Genomic DNA, 27,299 nt, shown 5'->3' on the forward strand with positions numbered 1-27,299 from the left:
TTTGTTGGGAGGATAAAAATTACAGATAATATAATCAAAATACCACGCCCTGCGCACACAGGGCGTATGAAATAAAATATGGCCCATGTTAACCACGCACCAGGCATGCTGCCAGTCTGCTAAGCTCTTTGTGTGGATGACTCCTCTTTAAACCTCACAATTTAATTATCATTATCCAGTTACTGTCGGAAGAACCAGAAACACTTAGAGAGCTGGAACAAGTTTTTCAAAGTCACACAGCTAATAAGTGGTAGAAGCAGGATTTGAACCCAGGTAGTCAGAGCTCAGAAGCCCTGTTCTTGGCTTGTGCTGTTTTGCCTTAGTCATTTCTGACAGGCACAGGCCCAGGTGTGTACCCGAGTGGGGAGATGAAGAGAAGTGGCTAATTCGGCAAGCGTGCCCAGTGCCCACTGGCAGTCTCATCATGTTCTAGAACCCGTCCTCCCAGCCCTCCCTGGACTAATAACTCCTTATCAATTTAAGAATGCATTCAGGGATACAGTCCACCCTCGCTGGCACCAATTGAGCTGGGGAAACAGGAATGCTCCTCCAAAAACTCACATACTATAAAGAAATCCACTTCAGAAGCCTTGATTGAGGTGTTTATGTACATATGTGCATCCATGACTGTGCAAGCTCACACATTTTCACACCAAGAAACAGGACGTTGTCAGCAGCCTGGAGGCCCCGGCATCTCCTGGTCATGGCCCTCAACCCTCTCTGAGTTCATCCTGTGATTGTTGACATAGTTGGATTATCCTTTTTTTTTTTGATCTTCCAAATCTTTTCTGCTTTCTGTGGTTTTAGTTGAGCTTTCTGTACGATTTCATCTGTCTCCTGTCTGCACATTTGCCTTTAAAAATTTCTTGGTGAGTGCCCTGAGCTTACATACAATACACCTTTATAACTGTCTCAGTTAATTTCCCAGTGACACTATGCCACTTCAGAGGGAGTTCCCTACAACAGAATCCTTGTAGCTCCTCCATCCTGTCCCTGACAACATGTCATTCACTTATCTAAGCTATAACCAACCAATACAAGGTTGCTAGTAGTATTTTGAACAGTCTTTTACCTGTTAGATCAGTTAAGAATAAGAGTAATAAACCACTTTTGATGACCTTTGTTCATTTCTTCTCTAACATACTTTAGGTAGATCCCACTTTCTTAAGTATCAGTTTCCTTCTGTCTGATTAACTTGTTTTAACATTTCTTACAAGGCAGGTCTACCATTAAGTTGTTTCCTCAATTTTTATCTGTCTAAAAAAACCTCTTTATTTCTCCTTCCTATTTGATGGACAGTTTCATTGATGACAAGATCTTTTCCCTTTAACGCTTTAAATATTGAACCCCCCTCTGTTCTTGCTTGCCTGATTTCCTAGAGAAGTCTGATGTAATTCCTGTCCTGGTTCCTTTATGGTTAAGGTGGTTTTTTTGCTCTGACTTCATTTCACTATTTTGTCTCTGATCTTTTTTTTTTTTTTTTTAACCATTTGAACATGACGTGTATAGGCATATGCTTTTTTGTAATTATCCTTTTTTGTGTTCCCTGAGCTTCCGAGATATGTGGATGGATGTCTGTCATTAATTGTGGAAAGTTCTCAGCCATATTGCTTCAGATATTTCTTCTGTTCCTTTTCTGTTTCTTCTCCTATTCCTGTTCGGTGCACGTCACACTTTTGTACTTATCCCGTGGGGCTGAGATAGTCTAAGATGTTTTCCCCACATTCTTTTCTTGTGTTTGCTTGTTAGATTAGGAAGTGGCTAGATCTTGAAGCTTGCTGATTCTCTCCTTGTCTGTATCCATTCTCTATTTCCTTTCTAGAGTTTCTGACCTCTATCTAGCCTTTCCTTTTTCCTCTTTCTTAGAGTTTCTGTCTCTCTTAGAGACATTTGTTCTTGGACGTCATTCATTTCTTCCATTAGAACTCTGAGCCCATCAATCATAGTTGTTTTAAAGTCCCGGTCAGTCAATTCAGACGTATCTGCCATATCTGAGTTTGGTTCTGTGGCTTGATTTCTCTCTAGATTGTATTTTTCTTTTTCAAATTAGAGTACATTTTAATGTTGTTATAAACCAGCTGTGGATTACTGGGTAAAAGGAACTGAGGGTTAAATAGGCTTTTAGTGTGAGTTTTTCTGTTTGCTGTAGCTGGGGGTGTCCGGGGCTCAGTTTTCTGCCGTCCTGCCCTCTGTCTTTGGGCGTTTTCCTCTTGACTCCTCCTTAAATCTATCCCAAGCTTGGTGTTCTGCTGTAGTCCATGTTATTAAGTAGGAACCCTTCTGATGAGGTGTGGAAAAGGGGACATGGCCTGTAATCCTGTGATTAGATCTCACCCCTTTAGTGAGCCAGCGCCCCTTGGCCGTGACCTTCACGGGTGTCTCTCAGCTTTCTTTCCTGCCTCCAGTGAGAGGGGAATGGCTTGGGCATTTCCCTAGTTGTCTGGGCTCTGGCAAAGCAGTTTGCTCTTTGTAAAGATTACTTTGTACTCGTTTTAAAATGCTGTTCTTTTCTCCTTCCATGAAGCACAATCTTTAATCTGATTTTTCACCCCAAGAACCTGGTGGGGCTCCTGGAGGCGAAAGTCGGCAAAGTGTGAGGGGATCCCTGGGTCTGGGGTTTTTCTCTCAAGCTAGTCTGCCACACAGTCTCAGCAATTAACCACGTATCCTCGAAGCCTTCTGACCAGTTCCTGGCGCCAGTGGCGATTTCTGCTCCTTGCATCCCTTGATTCTTTCTGTCTCTGCCTGTCTGTCTAGTTTTCAGTGTGACCTCAAATCTCTGATCAATCTATAAAGAATTGTTTATTTCCTGCTGGATCAGCTTTTTTCTTGTCCTGAGGATGGTAGTGAGCCCTCTACTTGCAGCCCAGAAACTGGATACATCTCTGATCAGTTTTTAATTCCTAAAATACGCCTCCCTATTTTTTACTATTTGAACTATATCTAAATTTTCCGCATATACAGCCATTTCTTCTTACATTGTCCCCCTTTTAGCCCTCGTCTAGACTAGTCTACAGTTACATCTGTCTTTCATGCCCGTCACCAGTCCTAGGTTAACTAGTATCTCTCATGTTTTCTTGATTGTCTGAAGCTTTACTTTGGAATATCCAGAAAGGCATCAGCGGAATAATATTCCCAGGGCTCTTTCCTGTGGCTGATACATAAAAGTTTGTTTTTGTTTTTGTTTTTAATGTGAAAGTTAATTTTTGCTGGATATTAGGACTCAGAGTTTCTTTCCTGGAGTATTGTAAATGTGCTATTCTATTTTATCTGGCATAAAGCATTGCCATCCCAAAGTCTGATAATACAATTTTATTTGCCGTAACTTTATAGGAGTATGTCTTGATCGAAGGTATAGGTCATTCTGCATTATTTCCCGGTGTGTAGCGTGCTCTTTAAATTTGTAGTTCGAAAGTTTTAATTTTTTTTTTTTATTTCAGGAAAGTGTTTTTATTATGACTTTTAGTACGTGATCACTGCGGTTGCTTATTTTATTCTTTGACTGTGTCCGTATTTTGATCATTTCACCTGTTGTTCATCTTTGTCACCTTTTCTGAGATCCTTTCTATATCTTAGTTTTGTTTTGTTTTTAAAGAAGTTGTACTTTAATTTCTGTTTCTCACAAGACATATTAAGTGTTTATTTGCTCGTGTGTGTCTTTGAGTTTAGTTTTCGTTTCTGAAATAATTTTTTATGTCTGCTTTTTTTGTTGGGTTTTGTCCTTTTATTTCTGAGTTTTTCAAATTCTGATTTGTAGGATTTTATGTTGTGTTTTTTTCTTAATCTTTTTCTCTTTTTAAATAGTCAATAACAGTTTTGATCTATTTTCTGGCATTTCCTTGATAAACTTTTGTTATCAGTGACTTTATTATGTTTATCTTGCTCATCTTTATAATATTTTCTTAAACTTTCAGAGAGAGGCTTGGTCCTGGATAGCTTTTCCAGCTTCTACAGAGCTCTATTTTCTGGTGTTTTGGGGTAATTTTCAAAATATAGTGGCTTGCTTTCGGGTGACCTGCTCAGCCCTTCTCTCCACTTTTATGTAGACCTTCTCTACCCTTGGTCCCTTTTAGTAGGGGAAATGTTTTGATTCCTGGCCCTGTTCTGGAAGGGAACCTCGGTGGTCACTTTCCAGGTCACAGGGTCTGGACTTGTCCTGATGCATCAGACCTCCCTGCTGGCCACGGACAAACTCTTCCTAATTTCAGCTGCTCTTTTTAAATTCTTCCACTGGGCTTCTAGTGAGTTTGGTTGGCTCTTTTGGGGGGTTCTCTGTTCTCTCTGCTTTCACCATGAAGATGGGATACCATGTCAGTCTTGTGGCTATTTGCAGCTTGTCCCCACTCACTTGGATTTTGGAGTTTTTGTGGGGACACTTTCTCACCTAGTTCTGTTGTAAATTGCATCCTTGGATTTTTTTTTTTTTTTTATTGCTATCCAGATACTCTGTCTATTTTTATGTGGGGATTCTCACTTCCTAAAACAGGCTGCCGTGTTGTCACGGTGCTCCCAGCACTCACGCTCGCTCTGCAGTCTAGCAGATGTAGGAGCTGGTCACTGGGCTTCCGTTCCTACTACAGACACCTGTGTCTTCCAGCCTGGGTGCTAGGAGCCTGAGCTACAACACCCCATCACGTGCTCCCCCCACGTCCTGCTCTGAGGCACAGTGTGGCTGTTCTGAGGTTTTCTAAAGGGTTTCACTGTCAGCAATGACCTGGAGATTGTTTAGAGTCGATGGACAAGTTACAAGTATGAGAAGCCACCAAAATGTGGGTTAAAGGAGGAAAACAGTGTTTTCCTTTCCCTTCATCCTCCAAGATGACTGTCACTCCTCCCCATCAGCTGGCATCTGTCTCCCCGGTCAGCGTCGGCCGGCGTCTCTGTCCCCGGTCAGGTCAGCATCGGCCGGCATCTCTGTCCCCGGTCAGCGTTGGCCGGCATCTCTGTCCCCGGTCAGCGTCGGCCGGCATCTCTGTCCCCGGTCAGCGTCGGCCGGCGTCTCTGTCCCAGGTCAGGATCTTGATTCTTCTCCTTCCTTCCTTTGTGCCACTTAGGGTATTATCCCATCTGCTTGCTCGGTGCTGGTGGCCAGCCCTTGGAGGGCTTAGCGTATTAAGGTAGTGGAGAGTGAAGGTCCTCCGTTTGGAGTGTCCTGTGTTACTTGATTTGAGTTTCCTTGGGGAGAGAGCCCAGCGTGCAGGCTGAGTTCCTGCTCATTACCAGGCTAAGTTCAGTGCCTCGGTATTTTGATGGTCTCAAGCTCCTACTCTTGAAGATTCCTCAGGAAACCTCAAGAGAGTAAATATCCCCAGAGTTCTTGCATATGTTTTTTTCATTAAATCATAGCTGTGTACATTAATGCAATCATGGGGTACAGTGTGGTGCTTTCATATACAATTTGAAATATTTTCATCCAACTGGTTAACATAGCCTTCATGTCATTTTCTTAGTTATTGTGTTCGGACGTTTATATTCTACTTTTAGAAAAATTCACTTGTACCCTTGTGAGATAAACCTTAGCGGTGAGTTCTTGCATATTGACAGTAGAAAACAGTGGGTGCCTTTTGTACTTGAAAGTCAGTTTTACTGAATATAGAGATTGGCATGTTCCTTTTCTGGAGCATTATAAATGTGTTTTTCTGTTTTTGTGAGGCAGTAAAGCATTGCTGTTCAAAAGTCTGATGATGACTCTAATTTTTCTACGTAAGCAATTTGTTCTTTTTTCCTAGATGCTGAGATTTGTTTTGCTTTGAAGTCTAGTTAGTTTCTTATGGTGCTCTAACAAGTTATCAGAAAATTGGTGGCTTAAGATGTCAGAAACTTTTGCTTCTGGAGGCCCAAAATCCCAAGTCAAGGTGCTGTCCAGACCACATTCCCTCCGAAAGCTCTGGGCGAGGAGCTGCTTCTTGCCTGGGTTGGGGAGGTTGTTAGGGTAGACCAGCATCCTGCTAAAACTTACAGTGTGAGACAGGAACAAGGGACATGCCGTGAAATTCTCTCACTTCTCTTTCTGTTTGGTTAGAGTCATAGGCTCCCTGTACACATATAGAAAGAGAAAGGCTGACATTGTCATGGGAATCCTGTGTGAGTTTCTTCTAGGGTTGACAATTCGGAGAGTGTGTTATGTAGTGGTTCAAAGCCTGGGCTTTGGAATCATGGTCTTTATTTCGCTGTTTACTTAGCATCTTTGTGACTCATTTTCCTCCTTGATATAACAGGAAAAATAGGCTTCTTCTCACATAAAGGATCATGTGTAGTATATGTAGTTTCAGGTGCAGATTGAGTACAAAAAATAATTGTTATGATCCATAATAAGGAGACTTTATGTATATTAAGCTGAGACAGTCTCTCTCTCTCTCTCTCTCTTTTTTTAGATAGGGTCTTGCTGTATTGTCCAGGCTGGAGTATTGGCATCATCATAGTTTGCTGCAACTTTGAATTCCTGGGCTCAAGTTATGCGCCTGCTGGGACTACAGGTGTGCACACCACACCTGGCTAATGTTTACACTTTTTTGTAGCGATAGAGTCTTGCTATATTGCCCAGGCTGATCTTGAAGTCATGGCCTCAAGCAATTCTCCCACCTCAGCCTCCGAAAGCAGACATAGTCTGTTTTGAAGCTGTTATTGTGGGAGCTCTGATGGGTGGGAGATTGGAGGGGGGGGGTAGTAAAAAGTCTGATGGACCTCTGGGGGAAGGACAGAAGAGGAGACGGGGTGTGTGGATGTCCTCATTGGCCTGTTTTTTGGCTGAGTCCGTGTGTGTTGGGGTGAAAAGGCAAGTGAAGCAGACCAGAGTGTGCGTGTGGGATGAGGTGTCGTCCTCAGAGGAGGTCTAGGGAGGCCTCGGGGCTGCTCAGAAGAAGCACACCCAAGTTTGACTTAGGGAGCAGTTGACAGTGTCATCCCAGATGATAAGTCACAGATTGGAGATGGCGGCAGTTGGAGGACAGGGTAAGGGATGGCATGCAGGAAGGGTAGCCGAGAGCCACGGTTAAGTAAAAATAAGGGTGAACTCCTTAGAAGACCCCATCCTGTCTTGGCTGTGGTAAGAACAAGTGACACACAGAGGTCCTCAAATACTTAGTGACTATTGAATGACTATCAGCCCTTGGAGCTTGGAGAACCGTGTGACTCTTGTACAGCTGACAGGTCTCAGATTATAGGTCCTCCCGCTTTGAAAGGACAGTGCCATGAGCAGGACGTATGGGGCTGGGCTCAGGTGAGAAGTGTGGTGGGAGGTTGTGGAGAAGCAGAGAGCCGAGCTGAGAAAATGAAGGGGAATGTCTGGCATCAGGCCCATGCCCTGCCCAGGTGGCTTTTTTCTGCAGGTTTCCTGAGGTTGGGGATACGCCCTACTGTTGGGTGTATGCTGCCTGTGTCCTCGCTGGAACCTGCGGACTGCAACTGCTTTTTGTCTTGGGGACACCAGGCAACACATGGAGTTGGCATGTGGTGGTTGTCACCTGTGCATATTTGCTTTTGCAGTAAAACAGTGTCAGAACCAGTCAGCTTTTTGTTTGGAAACAGTTTTAGAGGGTTCTCTCTGCTTACTAGCTCTGGGGCAAGTCACTGAACGTCTCAGGCCTCACTTTCTCCTTCTAAAACTGGGAGGGAGACAGAAGGTACTAGCAGTGCCTTACAGGGTTATTACTGTGAAGAACAGGGGGAGTGGAGAAGGTTCTTGGCACTGTGCCAGCCACATTTGAAGCACTTTATATCCATTAGCTACTGTTACTGTTTCACTGGCAGTTAGAAAGCGTCCACTTGGCTCAGTGATGTAGCAGGTATCCTGTTAATATCAGTTCCTGTTTCTTTCTTGGTTTCATAGCATCAGATAGTATACTTCAGGCTTTCATTTTAAAGATGAGGAATTCATGTTCCGGAAAGATCCAGTGATTTTTCTCAGGATCTCACAGGATTACAATGTGGTCCCCACTCTGCTGGGGACGATGTATCCTTTGCTGTACTTGCAGTCACTTTATGTAACTGTCCTATTTTATGGAGTATGGGGGAGAATTTTCCATTCAGATTTAGACTGTTTTTATTAAGGTAGGAATTGCTCGCTACTTATCAGGAGCACTCCACTAAGGTATGAATGTTACTTTCCCAATTTGGAAAGAATAAACTCAAGGTTTAGAATCTAGAAACCTTAGTTATAGGTTTTTGATTCCGGTGGCCTATGGAACCTTGGAAAAGTGACTTTATCACTCTGGGCCGCAGTCTTCTTATCTGTTAAATGAGAAGCTTGAGTTCTTTGATTTCGAGGGCTCCTGCACTCTCTGATTTCCTAACATAACATACATTTTATGTCACACAAATAGAATAGATTATGTTAGAAGAATTAGTCAGTATGAACAAGCAAAATAATTTTTACAAAAAGAAAAAGATAGGTGGGTAGAGATACCATAAAATCGACTCTGTTCCCTGAAGATTTTACTATAAAAACTCTCAGGCGTTTAGTGGGAGTTTCAGACCAGCTTACCTTCCTCATGGCACAAATATCCTGCATATTAGTCAGGGTTCTCCACAGAAACAGAACCAATAGACTATATATAGATGTATATAAAAGGACATTTATTATGGGAATTGGATCATGTGATTATGGAAGCTGAGCAAGCCCATGATCTACCATCTGGAGAACTGGAAAAGTTGATGGTCTTATTTAGTTCAAAGCCAAAGGCTTGAGAATCAGAGAAGGGATTGGTGACACCACGTCCCAGAATGTGAAGGCCCATGAGCCAAGAGCTCTGATGTCCACAGGCAGGAAAAGATGGATGTTTAAGAATTTGCCCTTTGGCCTTTTGATCCCTGCTCATGCTGAGGAGGGCAGATCATCTTTGATCAGGCTCTTGATTCCCATACTATTTTCTTCTGGAAACACCCTCACTCTCATCCAGACCTATCCATAATACTTCCCAGCTATCTGGGCACCCCAGCCCAGTCTAGGTGACACATCAGTCACCATCGCATTCTGTATTGTACCCTAGTGTCTTCTGTCCTGGGTACCCCCCAGCCCAGTCCAGTTGACATCAGTCACCATTGCATTCTGTATTGTACCCTAGCGTCTTCTGTCCTGGGTACCCCGTAGCCCAGTCCAGTTGACACATCAGTAACCATCGCATTCTGTATTGTACCCTAGTGTCTTCTGTCCTGGGTACCCCGTAGCCCAGTCCAGTTGACACATCAGTAACTATCGCATTCTGTATTGTACCCTAGTGTCTTCTGTCCTGGGTACCCCCCAGCCCAGTCCAGTTGACATCAGTCACCATAGCATTCTGTATTGTACCCTAGTGTCTTCTGTCCTGGGCACCCCCTAGCCCAGTCCAGTTGACATCAGTCACCATAGCATTCTGTATTGTACCCTAGCGTCTTCTGTCTTGGGCACCCCATAGCCCAGTCCAGTTGACACATCAATCACTATCACATTCTGCATTGTACCCTAGCGTCTTCTGTCCTGGGCACCCCCTAGCCCAGTCCAGTTGACATCAGTCACCATCGCTTTCTGCATTGTACCCTACCGTCTTCTGTCCTGTGCACCCCTAGCCCAGTCCAGTTGACATCAGTCACCATCCCATTCTGTATTGTACCCTACTGTCTTCTGTCCTGCCCTTCTTAGTACGGAGCAAGCTCATGGAGGGCAGCGACTGTCTCCCACTTGTTCCATCCCACTCCCACCAAGTACGTGCAGTCCCTCGAGATGTAGGTGGAACCCACTGAGTTTTGTTAATACCATCCTGTTTAAACCCAAAGGGGTATTAATGACCGCATATCTTAAGTTGATTACTATATTTTTCTCTTTAACTCTCTGAGGCATCTTGGAAATAGGATTTTTCCTCGTATGCTTTTTGTGAAGGAAACACTGTACAGTGACGTGTGGGGTCAGGAATCATGTGAGTCCCCATTTTTAGTAACACGACACGTTTGATCTTTATCCTTTCTGTCCTAGTGGACTCAGAGCCCCCAGTTAGTGACCAGCTCATAGGAGTTTCTCAGTATGTGAGAATTCTCTGCTCTTCCTTGTAGAAGGAAGAGGCTCTGATAGTCACTGATAGCCTCCATATCTGTAAAGAGAATTCAATGAATTTAGTGCAGTGACCAATTATTTTGAAAACTTACGGTAAAGAGTTTCTAGCCATGAATAGTAACTTGTTTTGAGAGAAAGAAGCTTTCTTCCTGCAGTGGTATTTTTAAAGTTTTAAATTATGAACAAAATTCAAAAGAAATGTCTTTACGATTCCGGGTGTGTTGATGAATATTATATTTATATTATTTGTTGGTATCAAACATTTTATTATCTGTCTTTATTTTAATGTATTGTCAGAGTCTGCATACTTAAGTACTTCTGAATCTGTATCTTACTACCAAGGGTGAAATAACTTCAGCCATGCGACACGGCCAGGCATTTTAATCACGCATCATGGAGATACAAAACTCAAATTGGTCAGCATTGCTTCCTGGTGCTGACATCTGGCTGGTTCCCACATTCCTGTGGAGTCTCTGTAAGGAAGGTTATTTAAGGCTGTCACTGGTCCCAGTCCACCAGGGATCCAAAATGGAAAACCCATTTGGACCACACCGCATATTAAGTTCCAATGAATTCTTCCTGGTTCAGAACTTTGGGGGGATTTGAGTTAACATGGGTTAACCTCTATGCACAGCTCCAGGGGGCTGCTCACAATGTAAAGTGTACAGTTCTGTAGAGTATAAGGGGTTCCCCTGGCAGTGGAAAACAAGGTGTTCCTCTTTGAATATTCCAGGAGGACATGGTGGTGCTTCCCGTGTATTACGCGTGCAGCTATAAGAGCTGTCACAGGTGATATCAATGCCTTTCCAGTGGTTTCTCTTTGGAATGTACAGTCTGAAACTAGGTTGCAGTCTCATTTTTTGTGACCAACATTATGGAACCTTTTGTGTAGAACCTAAAGCTGGTTGATTCTAACCTGCGGTGGGATTCCAAAACATTTCAGGTTCCCTATCTCTTTTGTGTGTTTTCAAATCTCCTTCTCCTTGTCTCATCCTCGCCTGGTTTCCCCCCAGTCCTCAGGTATAAAGGCCATCTCTAAAGTGCTACCTAAGGAATAATCTACTTCCGAAACTGCCACACCAGAAACTATGGAGACAAGAACTGGGTGCCTCATCTTCTTGATATGTTGGGTTATCTTGAAAACACGTCTGTTGCATCATCTGATGTCATCTGATCCTGTCTCAGTTATTTCTCCTTTTTCATATTATCTACTTCTTGCCAAAGCACAAGGGGAAAAAAACTGAACCTATTTTAAATAGATAATATGTGCTTCCTCCTGTGAGTTGTCTAGAAATACTTAGCTCTTTTTCTAGGAGTTTTTGGTTCTTTGATTTTTTTTTTTCTGAATTTACTCCACTGAAATACTGACTGCCTCCTTGCAGCCCTGTTTTATCTCTGTGCTTAGATAAGCCTGAGTGTGATTCCTTAATGCCCGTTTCCATCTGTCCTGGGTGATGTGTGGTTGATGCTACTTCTAGAAGAATCTCCAAGGTAGAGATTATTGGCACATGGAGCATGATCAGTTGATATCTAGTCAATAAGTGGCCGAAGGAGTCCTTGATCATCTTTCTTCTGAAATTATTGATCAGTTGATATCTAGTCAATAAGTGGCCGAAGGAGTCCTTGATCATCTTTCTTCTGAAATTATTGAGCTCATTGATTCCTTTCTGAGCATTTTCCTACTGATTCCGTTCCTGACTAGAGAATAAATAATCATAAATCTTTGGTGCCGTGCCCATTCCCTCCCCTACCCCTGCTTGTCCCACAAACATTTCCCCTCTAACGATTTTGCTTCCTCCTGTTCATTTTGTCCCGATCCAGTGTTCATCCAAATAGCATTCCTAAAGAGGACGGAGACAGAATATCAGCCAAGGCTCTCTGACGTTTAACAGTGCACGTCAGTACATTTTCTTAGTTATTGAATTGAATTTTGAAATGTATTCTACTCTGGAAGTGCCTGGGCAAAGCCTGGTTGAACATTGCTTTAGGAATTTAAACAACAGTTTGTTCTCAGTGCTCCGTGAAGCTCAGACTTAACAGTTTATGGGTAGCGGGACCATTAGAGGATGTGATTAACCCAGCGAGATTTACCAGTGTTGTGATTAGGGTCAGCAGGGCAGCAGGAGCTGGTCAGTGGTGCAGCCTGCTTCCATTTTCCCTGGCGTGTTTCACTGGGGTGGCTTTTGTACTCCTAAATAGTCCATTCTATTTTGGTAGACCTTTTCTCCCTGCTCTTTTAACAGTGCAGTTTCCATACAAGACTCACAATGAACTCACCCTTCCTGAGTGGAAGGGAGTGGCTGGTTGGATAAATAACGCCTGTCACCACTTGGTCTTGGCGTGTCCTGGGCTTTGTGGGTGTCTCTCGATTTTTGTCTAACTTAACTACCCTCCCTGCAGACACAACCTGGAGTCCTTTATTGCCCTAAATATTTTTTTCTCAAAGATCTTTTATTAACTTTTTTCTTTTCTGCTCTCATTCTTCTCCCTCTTACCTACTTTAGTATGTGGACCTGTAACAATAGCGAGAAAGAAAAATACTTTCTGGGGGTGCGATCAGATGAAGCAACGACTTGAACTTCTCTTCTCTATTAAAAAGGAAAAAAAGTGTGAATTCTGTTACTTTCTCTCCAGCTGAGTAAGCGTTTCTTGAAAGGAAACAATGAAATCATCAAAAAGAACTAGTTTTCCCTAAATTTTTAAAATTATTTAAGGCCTTTAGTAACAACTGCCTGCGGTTTGTTGACTTTTTTTTTTAAAGCATCAAGTTCAAAACTTTTATTACAAATTAAAAATGAAGTTCTTAAAAATCTCGACTTGACCAGATAGGAAACAATTTAAAAACCTTTAAAGGCGTATTAAGAAAAAAAAGCTTTAGTTTTCCCTAATTAAATCCTGTCATCGTGAACTTTGGCTTCTGAGCTTTGCTTTTCTTTGAGAAGAACAAATTAATTAGTTACTTGTGGTGTTTTAGGAGAAATTAATTCAGGGGACATGGAGGGGGTCATCTGTTATCTTTTGATTTTGGTGACTTTCAGATGGATGGTCTGCCAGTTTCTAGCTTACCTATCTTTCTTGCTAATCAAAACTCTAATTTTGTAGGTGGCCTGTGGAAGCCACTCTGTAGCCAGGCATCACCATATTACTAGATTTTGATTCATTGTTGATAAGAGGAAATACCATGGTCAGCTTCTGGGAAGATTCCTGAAAAAGGAAGGCTTCTTTTTCCTTTTCTTCTTTTTGAGAGGAATGAAGACATGATGGCTGGGTTCAGGCAGTGATCTTGGACCATGAGGTATGTCTCAGTCACATCAGGCTGCTTATAACAAAAATGCCAAAAATGTGGTTTAACCAACAGGAATTTATTCCTTATAGTTCTGAAAGCTGGAAAGGGCAAGATAAGGTATCAGCAGATTTGGTGTCTGGTGAGAGCTTTCTTCCTGATTTGTGGAATTAACCTTCTTGCTGTATCATCATGTGATGAAAAAAGAGCTCATCTCTCTCCCATCTCCTCTTACAAGGAGAGTAATCTCATATATGAGGGCTGCTGCTCATAACTGTGTCACCTCCCAAAGGCCCTACCTTCTAATCCCATCACATTGGAAATTAGAACATCAAGCTATGAATTTTTCAAGGGCATAAACATTCAGTCCTTAGCAGGGTATGAGCCATGCACAGGGTGTATTTTAACCACAAGATACCAGGAGCTCCTAGATTGCCTATGTAAGTCAGAGGGAGACTCCTGTTTTGTGTAGCCCTTTTCATCAGTGGTCTGCTCTCCCATGAAGCTGAGCATAGTCTTAGCTGATATACCTATGAATTTATTTCATCTTGTTTGGTATGAGAGATTTTTTTTGAGTTTTTTTTTTTATTTTAACATCAGACTGTGTATCTTAGAGAAGATTCCTTTATTCAATAGACTAGAAAATCTTAACTCTTAAAAATAAAAGCGTGATTTCTACAGCATGTAAGATCTTAGACTTCACATAGGAAGCCACCACCATTGTGATATATTTTTTAAAGCCACAAAGATGCTCCTTTCCTTCTCCTTGACCCTTTCTTTCCCCTTGCCTGATAATTTGTTCCCAAACCCATGAAATGGTACAGAAAAAGAGAAGTGTTCAGGGGGTGTTGGCCGGGGGTGGAGTATGGGAACCTGATTGGTGAGGAGCGTACTCATGTGCATGTCAGAGCCCAGACAGGGGTAGGAGGGCAGCTGGTGTAGAGTCAGTGTCAGAGTACAGAGAGGAGGAGGAAGGTGTGGCCGGGATCTTTGTTACTGCAGTGAAGCCAGTGTTGGATCCTGGAAAGGACTCATGAGATCTCACAGCACCTTTCCCTTTAGGGCTTACGAAGGCACAGGATGAGGTTCCGCAGGAGAAAGCAAGCAGAGGGAAGCATAGCCAGCCTGAGAGGCTCAGTGTCGCAGTCCCCAGGGTCACTCCTTAGTTGCACAGGACTCACTTTGTCTCCAGGTTGTAACTCATCAGCTGTGTGAGGGATGTTGGTTTCAGGAGAGCCTGGTCAGAAATGGCCAGTGGTGACTTATGTATGCTGGTCATGTAGCCAGCACAGGCCTTGTGGCCAGGTGTAAGGCATTGATCTACACTCTCTCCTCCTTAGCTTGACTAAGAGTCAGTACCAGACTTGCAGGTGTCCCTGTGATAAGCATAGAGCCGTCCTAGGCTCGTTTTAAGGTAACTATTTTATGCAGTTATGTATAGGGGTATTGATCAAATAAGCACATAGGCTAAAGGCAAGGGACACTGGAGTTCCCACTACTAGAGGTAAGAATGACAGATATGGAAAGAGAGAAAACTAGAATGAGCCCTGTGATGTATTGGAATTGCATATATTGGGGTGAACTTACGGTTTTTAATAATACAAATAGATAGTGAAATCAATATTGACATCACAAAAGAGAGTGTGTCTATCTGTCTATGTGTGTCTGTGTACTCCCTGTCTCTGTCTTCTGAGAGGCCGAGAGGACTGACCCTCCAACAGCAGTGAGACCATCTGGGGCCCAGATTTAGGCTTGTAAATACCATTTGCCACAAAAAGGAACCAGAACTCTTGGGAGAAATGGCTCACTCCGGGGATATATAAAATGAGCCTGAATATCTCGTGTCTGAAAGCCCAGAAGTGTTCAGAGAACAAGGGGATGTGTCAAAAGGACTTACAGGCCAGCTTGGATGGACTCCCACTGGCCAAGCCTGGGATAATTTGAGCATCAGTGTCAATAATAAGTATATATTATGACCCATTGGCTAAGATAGGAAACCACAAAGCCACAGAATTATAAATAAATAATCACCATCTCTCAATGGCAACCCACTTGGTGTTTTGGATTGGATAGTTCTGTTGTGAGTTGGATCGTCTTGTGCACTGTAGAAATTTAACCGCATTCTTCACCTCTGTCTGTTAGGTGTGGTAGAGGGTAAGCAGGTGGTGAGGAAGTGGCTAAGGGCAGACAGTGGAACTGAACTGTAGCTAGGAACCAATTGCAGGTGGGACTTGTTCCTGGTGGGAACAGGCACGAGGAGTTCCTAGTAATCTTTAATTGGCTTGGAGCTCATTACCATCTAATTAGCATAGCATGGGTGGAGCTTTTCTGAAGGATTTTGGGGAAGATGTATGTGTGGAAAGGAAAACCGTTAGGTAACCTGTTACGTAATCACCCCAAAGGTGGGAAACAACAACCTCTCCTGCCCAGAGAAAGGCAGGGCAAGCTAGTGAACACGGAAAAGGTGCGTGTGCGGAGACTTCAGGGTCTTTTCCACTTTGGAGACTGACCTGTTCCTCTCTGGAATGCATTTTCTCTTTGTGTACCTTCCTCTTTCACTTCACTTCATGCAGCCTCTTTCTTTTTCCTGCAATGAACTGTGGGATTGCTTTGTTATCTGTGATCCCTTCTTCATTGGCTGGATCTACACTAGGACTCATTCATGACACTGGGAACTGGGGGGCCAGGGGACATCCTGACACACCTGACAGGCCCAGCAAACCATCCAGTGATCATCCAGTCATCCATCCAATCTCCCATGAACCACGTATGACATTTTAGAATTTTTTATTGACCACTGTTGTTACAATGAAAAATTTCTCCAGACATTGAGGCAAGTGGGTAAGATTGCCCTGGTGGCGACCTCTGACACGTGAATAAATTCAGAGTTTGGTAGGGAAAAGGAGATTGGCATAGTTCTAAGTCCCCTTCCCTCTCCTCCTAGAATTCTTCCTAATTCCAAAGGGGAAAAGAATAGATCAGCAATGGAGAAGCATGGAAAATGTAAGTGATCAAAGGGACGATCTTCAGTGACAGGACAAATTAAAGCCTTGTGCCATGGGATAGGATGTAATGAAAAAAGCCCAGTGCATTTCTGCAATATTCTACCAAAGATGCCTAACGAAGATCTAATCAGGAATCAAGGATTGAGAAGTTCACTAGAGGGACGTAACACAAAGTAGCTTTGCCTGCAGCCTTCACAGTTGCCTAAAGGAGATGACAGACCTGATGGCTACTTGTGTCTCTCATAAAAGAAATGACAGGGCTGTTTGGTGAAACTTGGATGGGGGCTCAGCAGTAGATGGTCACCATGTACCAGGCTAACTTTTTGATTTTGATGGTGGTTGCACTGTGATTATATAGGGGAGTGTTTTTGTTTGTGGGAAGTATACCCTGAAGTTTATGGACATCAGGTCAGCAGCTCAATCTCACTGGTTCAGGCTGGGAAAGCAGATCTTTGTGTTGTATGTTGAACTTTTCTGTTAATTTTGTGAGGGCTTTAAAACTCACATGCAAAACTTGGGGTCAGGAGTGACAAATACTCATTTTCTTAAAAGCATCCTAGGCTCCAGCATTGGGACCCTTCCTGAGAAAAGTTTTTGTTGTTTTATGTGCCTTTAAAGGAAAAAACCTCTACCACATTAATAGAATGTTCTTTTAGAAAGAATACTGGAAAAAAAAAAATCTAAGTCCATATCGACCAACCAATACAGTAAATTCTAGAACCCGAAGTGGAAGACGCATCACTTTTCTCTGTCCTTCTCTTTCTCTCTCTCTCACTTTTGTGGATATTCCTGTGTGTGTTTTCTTTATGGCGGGAAGGACCGCTCTTTAAGCCAACCTAACCTCGTTGAACAGATTAAGCCTCCGTGATGATGTGCGAAGCTGAAGGGTGAATCTGCATTACAGACCAGTGCTTTGAACTGTCAGCCACAATATGTTTCAAGAACATTGTGAAGGGTCTTTGCTCTGATTCTCCCATAGTGTGTCTAGGAATTTCTGGATGGATAAAGCACACAGATGAAGTAACAGGCCCCGATGTTCTGTTCCATGATGTTTCTGTTGTGATGGGGCAGCTTGCTTATCTATCTGTCTGTCTGTCTGTCTGTCTATCTGTCTATCTATCTATCTATCTAGGTGGCTTGCTTATCTCTCTCTCTCTCTCTGTCTATCTATCTATCTATGGGGCAGCTTGCTTATCTCTCTATCTATCTATCTAGGTGGCTTGCTTATCTATCAATCGATCGATGGGGCAGCTTGCTTATCTATCTATCTGTCTAGGTGGCTTGCTTATCTATTTATCTATCTATGTAGCTTGCTTATCTATCTATTTTTAATTAGCACGTAGGGAAGGCCTTTGCGTCTCTCTGTACTCTTGGCTGGTTCCTCTTACTGGCACCTGTAAATGGAGATGGATGGCCAAGATTAGGCAAGCAGACCAGACCCCCAAGCAAAGCTAACCGGCCCTTGTCATGTTTGATCCCATGACATTAATCTCATCAGCCCTAACTTGCTCTGCTAATTGCACTGTTAATGACGTGACTTTTCTTCATTTGGTTTAACATGTAGCAGATAGTGCTCTGTACATCTGAGCTTCTATTTGGGTGAGCGCTAACACTTCAACCCATGAAAATAATTCAGCGGTTTTTACCCTGTTAGGAGCGTGGGTATAATCTGGGTGCATTGACTGACTGTGTGACTTTTTGTTTTCTTTCCTTTTAGTTTCTTTATCCCATATCACACAACTGGTCCTCAGCCACAACAAGCTAACAAGTAAGTGACAGTTTTCATTGGTTAAAGTTTCTGACTTTGGGGTAGTATATTACAGTCCTGCTGATTCTGTTGTTGTTTCCTTTGGAGGAAATAATGACAAATGGTTCTTTGGGGAAACCTGAAGTTTATTTTGGTGGCACCACAATACGATAGCATTTTGTCTTCCGTGTTTTGTACTTTGTGATACTTTGAAGGTTCTGTCATACTGTGTTTGGTAAACTGAAGATAGAAAATGACGTCGTTGCTCTGGAAATGGTTCTATTCAGGGATGGTACATTCTGTGGTGACCTCAGCTGCCCGGTCATTGGTTAGTATTATGTAAGGAGAACTTAACTTAATAAAGAAAAAATCAGAATGAGCTTTTTGTGTTCGTGTGTATTTCCTCCTCAAAAGAGAAAGCTCACCATTGAATATGCTTTTCTCCTTTCTGCCCGATAGAGGGAAAAACACAAAATTATGTACGTTATATACAACTTACAAATCATGCAAATTATATACAAAATACATATGCAAATGTATTTTGCATTTGCATTTTTCAATTTTTGAGTCTGGTTTCCTCTCTTCCCCACCCTCCACCCCCCAAAAAAGAGAACAATGACAATTTTCTTGGGCATCAATAGTGTCATGGTCTGTTTTTATAAGAATATCTCTTGTGAAAGATGGGCCGTTTTATTCTTAGAGCTGTGGCTTTAAAGATTTTAATGACAGAGCCCCACTGTCTTTCTGATTCCTAATTGACTGTCACTCCTTTGTGCTTGCCATATTTCCTGCAGACTTGAATGATTTTCTAATCATGTGGCAAGAATTTGTTAGGGGGCTGTCCGAGCCCGGGTGAAATTGAGCCGAATGTCATGTTGAGGGATTTGTGTCGTGAATTGATGTGTGTATGTGCATTATATAGAGCTTGAGGCAGTGTCACAGAGCTGTTGATTATGGAGAATTAAGAGTGGCAGCAAAGGCCCCTCATGTGCAAGAAACAGGCGGATTAGTTCATTCTTAGCCAGAGTGCATATTTGTAAGGCAGAGGCTGAGGAGCACAGTTGTCACATTTAAGCAGTGGCAACCACAAGTCGTGTGTGTGATCGTTGTTGTAACAGGTAATAGGTTGCCAGCTCCATTGTTCTTGTAGCAAACGGTCCTGCGGTCCATGGAGACCCTAATCCCAGGTCCGAGGGGATTAGTGGTTTGTTTTGAAGGGTGAGCCGCACTGATCCCTAAATTCCCCAAGATTTTGTGAGCAGAAATTTCTGGTACCTTATGTCACATAGTTCATAAAAGTACATCTTAATTGCTTAGCTGACCGTGGTTAGGTGTGGGTCACTGTTACAGCAAGCCGGTTTCTATTTACACAAAAAGCCAAACAGTCTTTGTTCCTATTATATCTGTCATCGATCTGTTCTTTAAAAAAAAAAATCTTTCAAATAGTGTAGTTTATTTCTTTTCTGCATGTTCACAAAGATAGAAATTCAGAGATCGATAGATCAATTTTGTTCTCCAGGCATATAATATTAGATTAATTTAGAGAGGCATACGTAGGGCGTTAAATTCTGTTGTCTGTTGAAGAGGTTGGCCACGAATGCATTCAAACTTTGTATTTTTTCTTTGCCTATTTTTTCCCCTCCCGCTCCACTTGAGACACTTTTGACCTAATCCAGTAAACTCTAATTAATCGTCTCGGTAAATTCTGTTTCAAGCCGTTGTGAATAGTGTCAGTGACATCCAATCTGTTACACGAAGGTCAAATTAGCATCTTTTACTATTTTTCTGGCATTTAAATGAATGACTTTGCTACGGTTTTTCAAGTGTTTATAGTAAATATGTCCATTTGATGGAAATATAAATATGCATTAAATGTAAGTGGCTGAGCACACCCTCCTGTCACTTTTTATCGTAATCAGTGTCTTTCTCTTTCTGTTGTTTTTAATAGGGACTGGCTGACAACGTCACATTAAAACCATCGGGACTCAAACAATAAACCCCTCGGCACTACTCTGATCTTGCAAAAATATTTGTGTTTTTCTCTTAGTTTGCCAATCACACCATTCTCTGACATCTCCTCCTGTGTGCTCATGGGATGAGTGACTGGTTTGCTCAAACTGGGATCTTGATTTGGAGACACTAACTCCACTTAGGACACTGATAGCATCAGAACAGTGTGGTACTAGGTCGACTTCCCATTTCTTGCTAGTGGATTTGAACTTGACAGGTGCACTCGAGGTAGTACAATGGCAGCCTAGGGGATGCTGAAGGTGGACTGTGTGATCCCAGAACTCCTCAGATTTTGTGAGCAGAAATGCCTAAAGTCTTCTATAGTGCCGTTCAATGAAAAATATTCTAACACTGTTAATTGCTGTTAGAGGTTCATCTCGAGTAGAGTGAACCTATTTAAATTTAAACCTGGGGGATTGGGGCAGTGTTGATGGGATTTTGGTGAAATCAGTGGGGGAGTTAATCTGTCTGCAGCAACCTTCCTAGATATCTTGTATATTCATAATGTCTTTAAGGAGATTGGAGGATGAGTAGCAAGGGAATCTTTTTCTTCTGCCTTTTTGCTGTGATTGGGCGAGTATGAACAGATGTTCTTTCTGGCCCAATGGGAAGAATTTCAGAGTGAAGAGCCTTTTGGAAACACCATATTCCCTGCGTACCTGGCTGGAATGCTGCACACACCTGACAGAAGTTCACTCTCTCTCTCTCTACCCCCTTCCACCTAATCCATCCATGCCATGCCAGCTTTCCACCCAGTTGTTGCTGCAAGACTGATCTTCTTTCCTCATGCAGGCCCCGACTGAGTCCATGGCCTGCTCCTGGCTCCTCTCCCATCTCCCCCCTGCACAGCCCGCTCCATCCTCTCCGGGAGGCCCCCTGACTGCCCCGAACCCTCTTCCCCTCTCCGCTCTTGCTAGTGGACTTTCTGAAATCCACTCAGCACTGCCTCTGTCCTCTCTCCTTCTGCATTCCTTCCGTCTGCACACCAATAAGCTTCTGTGAAAGCAGCCCTGGCTCTCACTCTTACTGAATGCCCATGGCTGAGCACAGAGTGGCTCCCCATTAACTGGTATAAATTGATGAATCATTCTAAGGAGGTGCCTGGCTGACAGGGCAAGCCTGAGAGGAAACCGCTGTCCCCACGTAAAGTGGGGGAGCATTGGGACCATGTGGTTTCCTCCTGGTTAACCGGAGTGGGGACTCGAGTATCTGTGGCTGTGTGCTCATTTCACACACACTGGACTATGAACGCTCTAAAGATACATGACCTTGTGTCCATGAAATCGACGTCCATGTCATCTTTCCAGCCATGTCACTGTTAAGGAATGATGTGTGGTGCGTGAGGCACTCCGGTACCTTAGAGAAAGGAGCCACAGGTGGGGAAACTGGCGTTCTGACCACCACCGTGCCTCCTTCCACCCGGTGACCCTGGTGGGCTGTGCTGTGCCCTGAGTGTGCCTTCTTCCAGAAAGCCTTCCCTCACTACGCCAGGGCAGGGTCTGTTCTCTTTCACTTGAAGTTAGTTTTATGTATTTAAAGCCCCAGATTATTGCCTGATTTGCTCATCCAGTGAATTGCATTGTAAGTTGCTGGAGGTTGGAGACCTTGTCTGACACTTATTTTGAGTCCCGCTTCTACAGAAGTGCCCAAAGCATATTGCACGTGTGACAGGAGCACAGTTAATGCTGGTTGACTGGTGGGTTCTTTAGGCGATGAGAGCCTCTGAGATGCCCTACCCAGGGAATGCCTGCTGGAAGCGCCACTCTGGGAAGGGAAGGCAGCACTCACTCTATTGGCTGTCTTCCTGTCTCTTTGCCCTCCCCTTCCTGCCCCTTACTTCTGTAGTTACCCTGCCTTTAAGCCAATCTGCTCCTTAATCTGATTCTGGAGTCTTAGGGTGCTTGGGAGGTGTTAGCTTTGTCAGTGTTTTTCTTAAAAGGGCATTTTTTTCAGAGACAACCATTTTAAGGCTTGTCCACTAGAGGTCACTGTTGAGATACCTATTTTTTTTCCCCCCTCCGATCCTGAGTATAAAGATGAGAAACCAACTTTGTGTTGTCAGAGGGAAATTTTTTGCAGGATTTTCAGCTGTGCACCACGGGGCATGTTGCTATTGTTATTTACATAGCACAGTTGTTACCCAGTTTAAGACAGGGCCTTATAGAAGGAGGTCTATTACTTTCTTTTTGTTTTCCTCCTGCAATTAAAATATTCAGGTTCACATATCAATTTTTAGTGTTTATTGTGGCTACTTTCTTGAATTAGAAACATTTTTTTTCCTTCCAATATATTTAACTTGGAAGACTTGGACTGCTTTCTGTAGAGTATTTTACATTTGGCATATGTGATAATTTTTTTTTTTTTTACCTGTGGAAGATTTAAAATATTTATAGCCAAATTTTAATTCAGAGATCACTGTAAAAATCACGAAAATATGGATTTTATGCATATTTGTACTGATTCTTTTATTAGTGAATACAGTTGTGTAGGGAAGAAAACTATACAGTATAAAATGTAGTATTTCTGCATCAGTGATAAAACAATCTCTAGGAATGATTTTTTTTCTTTGAGATAGTATCTTGCTCTGTTGTCTTAGGCTGGAGAGCCATGGCATCACCTTAGCTCATAGCCACCTCAAACTCCTGGGCTCAACGACCCTCCTGCCTCAACCTTCTGAGTAGCTGGGGCTACAGGAGCCTGCTACCAACTGCCACCACACCCAGCTAGTTTTCTTTCTTTCTTTTTTTTTTTTTTAGTTTTAATAGAAATGGGCTCTCACTCTTGCTCAGCGTGGCCTCAAACTCCTGGGCTCAAGCAATGCAGCCTCCCAAAGTGCTAGAATTATAGGTGTGAGCCTCCGTGCCTGACCTTGGGCATTACATTTTTAAATTGAAGCTTTTCTTAAACTTTTAAAATAATTGTGTTCCTACAGCAACACCCACATACAAATATCACAAGTGCCTTAAATAGGATAACAGTATTTTATATTTTTGTGAGGCATGCATGTCGGGAATAAAGTACTCACCATTCTGTATAAGAAACATCCAGGCTATCTCTTTGCCCTGTGCAGGTATCAGGCAGTCAGCCATTGATGTAAGCCTTTCCTAAGTGTGGGTCTCTAAATGTAATTGTTCAGTTTTATACTTTGAACTCTTAATGGCCATGTAAGACCTTTTCCGGAGGTATGGGCAGTTTTGCCCACAGTTTCAAGTCTTAGCTGTGACCATATCTTCTCTGTTAATGCATCGGAAATAGCTAGGCAGGTAGTAAACCTAGTTTTATGGCAAAATGTGGACTTTTATACAAACTATTTCCTATTAGCTACAGCTTATATAGGAATTTGGAATTATAGCAAACAAGGCAATGCTGTTTTCTTTAGTGATTTCAGTATTTTTTCTCCTAAGAACATAGAAGTTCATACTTTTAAATTTTCTACAGATGTGTATATTAATAGGATAGCTGCTGTAAGTCTTCTCATGCGAATTAAGATGCATGTTTCCCATGAAAATACTGCATCCTCAAAACATGTGGATGAAATTATAATGAAGAAAATTAAGCAGCTTTTAAAAAGTGTAATACATCGAAAGCCTTTTCTACAGACAAAATAGATTATTGGGATGAATGAGAAAAATTAACTGTCCCAATTATAAGAATGACCTTGGCCGTTCTTCCCAGCCCTTGCTGTTCTTAAGTCTCTACTTATCCCCTCATTCATACATTATTTGTCATCCTTGCTGCAAAAGTTCTTGTGCCTGGCTTGTATGAAATTAAACTACGAGGGGGGGAATATGCAAAATAAATCGTCTCTGTGTCATGAATTTATCTTGTGACAATATCAAAACAACTTGCTGTTTGCATTTTAACAGCGTCTACATGTATTTATAATACAGAGGCTTTGATCAATAGCTTATTTTTTAAATTAGTGCTCATTTATCAGTTTGCTGCTGTGCCATCATTGAGAGATTAGAGCTGAGAAAGTATATACATAGTATTTTTTAGTCCAACAGCTATTAATTTAACCATATCTATCTGATGGTACCCGTAGTTAGGTTACCACGAAAAATGGTGGCAGTTGGGAGTATGTTATTTTAGGCTTTAGTAAGTGAGCATGTGAGATCATCCCTGGGAGTCCGTTGGTCTAAGGGCTCAGAAATGAGTCCAGCTCAGCCCAAGGCTGGTGGGTAAAGACACAGGACCTTCCTCTGGGTAGATCGGATGATAGACTGTGGCCCTCCCATTCTCTTTATTGCCAGCTCTGCCAACCAAAATATACCTGTTCTAGAATCCTTGTCTTGGGGTCCTTCTCCATGCTAAGAGGAGGTGAGCTACTGTGCAGTATGGTCATTCTTCCACAAAGTATTTAAGTGGAATGAACTCAGTCATGAGAACTTCAGAATGGTGGTGGGCTGTGGAGTGAATCGGGTAGAGGGTGTGAGCCTGTCACTTTCCAGGTCATCACTAGCACATTGAGGGGCTGATCTTGAAAAGGGTTTCTTTTGCCATTTACACTAGAACGCCTGTCAAATGGAACTGAGTTAAAAGTAAGATATTATATATGGATTTTTAGTTGACTATTCTAGATAATGTCTGTGTGTCGTAAGTTCAGACAGTAAAGTTCATGAACTTATCCTAGAGAAAGTGCGACATGCCTCATTGCTGACAATCACCAAGGTCACCTTGGAGGTGCTCCCCTGGGGAAGCTGTGCACCATGCCAGCACCTAGTCCACCTTCAGAGCAATGTAGAGCTTCTTGTCTGGAATGGCCACCAGAGCAGTTGTGCCAGGTCTGACAATGAAGTTTGCACTCATCCTAGACAAAGTGCCACGTACTTCTTTTCTGAATATTACTATGGTTACCAGATGGCCAAGGGGAGTTCTTCAAAGGTGACTGTAGTGATATGCAGCAACGAGGTATGTAGCAATTTTTCTAGAATGATTTCTCAGACTTAATTGTCCAACCTCGTGTGTGTGCACATGTGAGTGTATGCGGGAGGGTAGAGTGAGTATCCTAAGAGGTGCAATACTTGGGTGCATGCATTCTTTTAGAGCATTTCTTGTTAACTTTGTCAAAGTCACTGAGGTTTTTAAAGAATAGAGTGAAGGTTTTGACCACACATCAAGTGGCCTTGTAGATCCTGATGAGCTCGTCCACATCCCTCAGATTTAAACCCTGGAGTAGGGGAGAGATTGAAGCACTGGCGTGTTTGTGCTGTGGATACACTGATGCTTCTTTGAGCGGCTGTTTCTTGGAAACATTTGTCTAAAGCTTGTATAAACATTTGTATACAACTTTTAAAAGATCATTTTTAATGCAGCGTGGAGCTCATTCTTGACGGCTTTTTAAAAATGTTCATAAGCAACACCTTGTTTTCTTAAATTTACATTTTGCTAAATAAGAATTTGTAGTTTTGTAGCCCCAGTCTGGAATGGAATTTGTACACACACACACACACACACACACGCACGCACCTGCACACACACACTTTAACACCAGTAAAAACCTTGAGAATGCCTTTCCCCTTTCTATTTCTGTGTCTCTTTGTCAGCCAGCCTAATAGCTCCTAACTGCTCGGATGCACTTGGCCTCCAGTTAGCAAACTCTTTGACTTCATTTTCTCCCCTTTCCAAGCTGAGAGCCTCTTTTTGTCTAATTTTTTGCTGTTCCTTTGGTGTTGTTACCCTTCCTCTCCATTCTTGTTCTAGTCAACTCTTCTTAGTTTTTTTTAATCTGAAGTTCCTGCCCCTCTCTCTCTCCGAGTTTTGCCCACCCTTCAGAAAGTTAAGGCACACACTCATTTTCCTCTGTGAAGCCCTCCTTTCCCTCCAGCTGAGCCCACGCTGGGGACAGTGACGTGCCAGGCACTCCACCGTCCATTAGAACATAAAGGGCCGCAAACACCCCACACACAGAGAAACTGTAGGGTGAGATGAAAGAGAAAAAGAATGACATTTATTGAACTCCTCTCTACCCTGCATCACTTGGAGGAAACGGGTGAGGTGGCTAAGTGAGGAGGGCAAGTAGGTGGCGGGGCTTTCTGTATTCCTGCCAGGGGACCGCACTTGCCGCTTCCGCAGCTGCCTCTGCAAATGACTTCAGTGTGCACTGGCAGGGCCCCCAGGCAGGTAGAGACCTAGGAGGAGGAGTGTCTGTGGCCCGGGATCCTTGCTTGTTTCAGAAGAGCAGAGGTTTGTTGAAAATTTTTCAAATTGTATATAAAAATGGCACACAGTACCCCATGACTGTATTAATGTACACAGCTATGATTTAATAAAAATAAAATAAAATATTAAATGAAAAAAAGAAGAGCAGGGGGAGTACCCAAGGTCAAAGGCATAGTTGTCATGGTTAGATGTTGTCGAAGCTCCTGCGTAGATTGGCTGGACTTTCTTAACCCTGGGCGTCTCCCCTGCCCTCCTCTCCCTGCCCTCCGCTTGCTGTAACTCTGCTCCTCGGCATCTAACACATAGGTAGGTAGGTAGAAGAAGCCACTCAGTGTGGCCTCTTGCTGGAGTGATTCTTAACTGTGAACGAAGACGGGAGGACTTGGCAAGGCAGGCTCTGTGAGAGAGAGAGAGAGAGAGAGAGAGGCTTTGACTCTCACTGTTTACTGTCTGCCTCTCAGTGTTAATCATCGGGACGGGAGCGTAGGTACATATTCCTACCACATTGTGTGTTACGTGTAGTAAATAAATACAGACAGACAGACATACAGACACACCCAGACACACGAGCTTGCTTTCTCCATTGATCCAAGTTTCTTCCATGTTCTTCTTTTCCTTCTTACTTTTTCTAGTGTCTCTGGAATTTCTTGGGCATTTTTCCTGCGGGAGCCTCTGTCTTTTTCTTAACCTTCTTTGGAAATCAGTTTCGCTCCAGGCCTCCAAATGCCACATCTTTGCACTCAGTACTGTTTCTCTCTCCTGGATCCCAAACGAGATCTCTTTATTCCTGCATCACTTGGCCACTGGGGTGGTGCATCTGAACCACAGTGTCATTTAGAAGGGGTGTTCAGCGTCACTCGGCCAGCGGGGTGGTGCATCTGAACCACAGTGTCATTTGGAAGGGGTGTTCCGCGTCACTCATCCAGCGGGGTGGTGCATCTGAACCACAGTGTCATTTGGAAGGGGTGTTTAGCGTCACTCGGCCAGCGGGGTGGTGCATCTGAACCAGTGTCATTTAGAAGGGGTGTTCCGCGTCACTCGTCCAGCAGGGTGGTGCATCAGAACCAC

General features: G+C 43.0%; 1 protein-coding gene across 3 annotated transcripts in view; it reads left to right on the forward strand.

Annotated features, from left to right (window-relative positions):
* The window catches only part of RSU1 (Ras suppressor protein 1), a 269,357-nt gene that overhangs the window by 8,707 nt on the left and 233,351 nt on the right, over positions 1–27,299 (forward strand). For 2 of the 3 annotated variants that reach the window (XM_023511371.1, XM_003786787.3), the window contains exon 3: positions 18,030–18,080. The exons of the other annotated variant lie outside the window; for it this stretch is intronic. In XM_023511371.1, coding sequence (XP_023367139.1) covers positions 18,030–18,080 — 51 coding nt within the window. The remainder of the gene's footprint in view (positions 1–18,029; positions 18,081–27,299) is intronic. 3 annotated transcript variants of the gene reach the window in all.

Source organism: Otolemur garnettii, unplaced genomic scaffold (genome assembly GCF_000181295.1).
Source record: "Otolemur garnettii isolate 467f Iridium unplaced genomic scaffold, OtoGar3 scaffold00019, whole genome shotgun sequence".
Classification (NCBI taxonomy): Eukaryota; Metazoa; Chordata; class Mammalia; order Primates; family Galagidae; genus Otolemur; species Otolemur garnettii.